This window comes from Penaeus chinensis, chromosome 37 (assembly GCF_019202785.1).
Source record: "Penaeus chinensis breed Huanghai No. 1 chromosome 37, ASM1920278v2, whole genome shotgun sequence".
NCBI classification, from domain to species: Eukaryota; Metazoa; Arthropoda; class Malacostraca; order Decapoda; family Penaeidae; genus Penaeus; species Penaeus chinensis.
Genome location: NC_061855.1, coordinates 24,547,711 through 24,550,210, shown reverse-complemented (window position 1 = coordinate 24,550,210; position 2,500 = coordinate 24,547,711). Strand labels below are relative to the sequence as shown.

Here is a 2,500-nt window from a genome sequence, read left to right as displayed (position 1 = left end):
ACCTCTGTGATGCTGATGTGCATTACGAAAGTCTCTAGTTCCGTCTCGTTAATCAGGGAGGGTCGCGCTACAGTGTGAGTTTTACTTGGTGACTGGTAGCGGGCGGGGACGTGCTCATGAGCCTTCTGACTACCAAACAAGTAACTCCAAGTAACAAGCAAAACAATGCTTTGGATTTGTCTCATGTTGTCGACCGATAGCAATGAACCGCATGGAAGTTGGCATCGGTCTCTTAATAACAGTACTGACAGTAGCAAAATGGTCATCTATCCATAGAAGTAATGAAACACTCTCCTAAATCCGCTCGCACATCACATTGTAAATAAATCGGTACTATCACCTTGTAAATATCTCCAATTTCTTTATGGCTCTTATCCACCACTTAATTAAACCAGAGTACCAGCAGCACCGAAAGAAAGGGAAATAAACAGGAAACAGGTACCCGTCGGAGTTCCTTTCCCCCCCAACAGCGAACAGAAAGTCTTCGGCGACGACTGAGATCCGGCCAATTCGTGGCACAGCAGCAAGGACACTAACACGGAAGTCCTGACGTCAATGAGAGTGCGCACGCGTGAGCTCCAGTTAGAGTGTGCCAAGACGTAAACAGTGTATCGTAATTTTTAACTTTGTTCTTGCATGAAACAAAAACAGGTTGAGTGGAGAGTGTATAATCTTTCTTTTCCCAGTCATAGACTATTTACTTTGGTAAGGGAGTCAGTGCTTTGATTAAGGGAATTTATTTGTAATGATAACGTGATTTAGATACGTTGTCAAGAGTGCAGTCCATCTGACACAGACATGCACACAGCTCCTATCCACTTATAATTTGGCATTCTCTTACGTTCTTCTTAATCCCATTAATTAAAAACATTTTCCGTAGCCATAATGATCAAATTCGAAATTTGATCTTATTCGTACACCGTAATCTTTGCCTCCAGGGTCGTGTCACCATAAGCGTTTGCCGATCAAGGTATATTTCAATCCCGACGTCAATTGCCTGCAGAGCGATCGCCTGACACGATGCAGTTTCGTCCGTAACAGGATAACGGATACTCCACGCCCACGTTCCGCCCACACCCGTGCTGCGCTCCTCCTCCCCCCCCCCCCCCCCTCTCACGACCGCAGTAATCACTTTAAAGCAGGCTCGTTTTACAGCACGACAGAATTAACTCATTTTCGGGATCATTTACCCTGTTGAGTGTGTTCTGTACTCAAGCACTTTAAACAACAAGAAGTGAATAAGAGAAGAAAACGAGTTATTTATAGCTCACATGCTTAAGACGAGGAAGATATAAAACCCTATGAATGAGAATAAGATTTGCGCTGTCTCGGCCTCGGAGTTTAAGTATATAGCGAATTTCAATATTTACGATTGTTATATTTTGCATACAGCGCATCTATACAATGTATGTCTCTTTTATATCCCTTATCTGTCACCATGCATCTGCCTGCCAATTTGCACGTCAGTTTCTATCTGTCCATGTTGCTATTTGTCAAGCAAGCGTCAGAATATAAACAAATAAAATAGCAATCATCTGTATATACATTTAGATAAGTGTGTTAAGCGTAAAAGCCTAAGTCATTGAGATGTAACACTAAAGGGCATGACAGGTTTGAAAGATTTATATTCCTAGCTTGAAAAAGATATCACTTGTATAGCAATAAAGGGCATGTATACAGGACATGGGGTATTCGTGATGAATGGACTGCGTATTCGTGTAACTGAAAGAAGAGATGTAGGTAAATTCTGTAGCTGGGCTTCTACTTTTTTACGTATATTCTCCGTAATTTCCCAAACGTAATTTATCAAAACGTGCAGGATTGCTATGAGAGTCTTGCCGCTTCTAGTCAAGCACGAATATAATAGCATCTAACAACTATCAGTCATTGATAACGGTTCATGAAGTATATTATATGATTATAAGTAAACCTAGTCCATAAACTGATATAATACATATACAGATACATGCTAAAACTATATAAAAAAATAAAATAAAAGGAAAATAATTTTTAAAAAGTAACAAAGAAAACCCCAGGGACTCTAGGTCTTCGTAGAAACAGCAAATGGTCTTTCCCACGACCTTTACACATCCTATGCCTGAAGAAGTGTCATGAATCAGTGCGAGAGTGCCAGAAACAGCGGTAGAGGTGAGGCACATCCGGCTGGCACTCAGGATACGTTCACTCGCCACAGTTAGTCCGTTGATCGTTGAAATCTGTGCCATTGGTGTCACGTCTGCCGCAGGGCTGATACTGCAAACTTTGTCGGACCTTGTAGTGAAAAATCGCAGTGAATATTAGTGTTTTGTCTGCAAGAAAGTGCCTACACTCGCTTCGGTATCTATTTATTTAAGACAGACATGCAGTGCCTGACATACATCTTGACTATACTTTTCGCAAATGCAATATATGGTAATGGAATTACGGTGACAAGTACCATAAAGAAGAACTTGACCCTCGTGAGCTCACAGTCCGGCCGCCAGAAGAGATCTTCCTGCGA

General features: G+C 41.6%; 2 protein-coding genes across 2 annotated transcripts in view; one reads left to right on the top strand and one right to left on the bottom strand.

The window, feature by feature from the left end:
- LOC125045691 (mucin-3A-like) overlaps positions 1-617 on the bottom strand; it is a 2,979-nt gene extending 2,362 nt beyond the window's left edge. Inside the window, exon 1 of the mRNA XM_047643110.1 lies at positions 1-617. This exon is cut by the window's left edge and continues 1,130 nt beyond it. Coding sequence (XP_047499066.1) covers positions 1-266 — 266 coding nt within the window. The 5' untranslated portion in view covers positions 267-617.
- A 1,512-nt stretch (positions 618-2,129) lies between these two features.
- Positions 2,130-2,500, top strand: part of LOC125045527 — a 3,040-nt gene continuing 2,669 nt past the window's right edge. The window contains exon 1 of the mRNA XM_047642837.1: positions 2,130-2,500. This exon is cut by the window's right edge and continues 554 nt beyond it. Within this exon, the coding sequence (XP_047498793.1) occupies positions 2,361-2,500 (140 nt within the window). The 5' untranslated portion in view covers positions 2,130-2,360.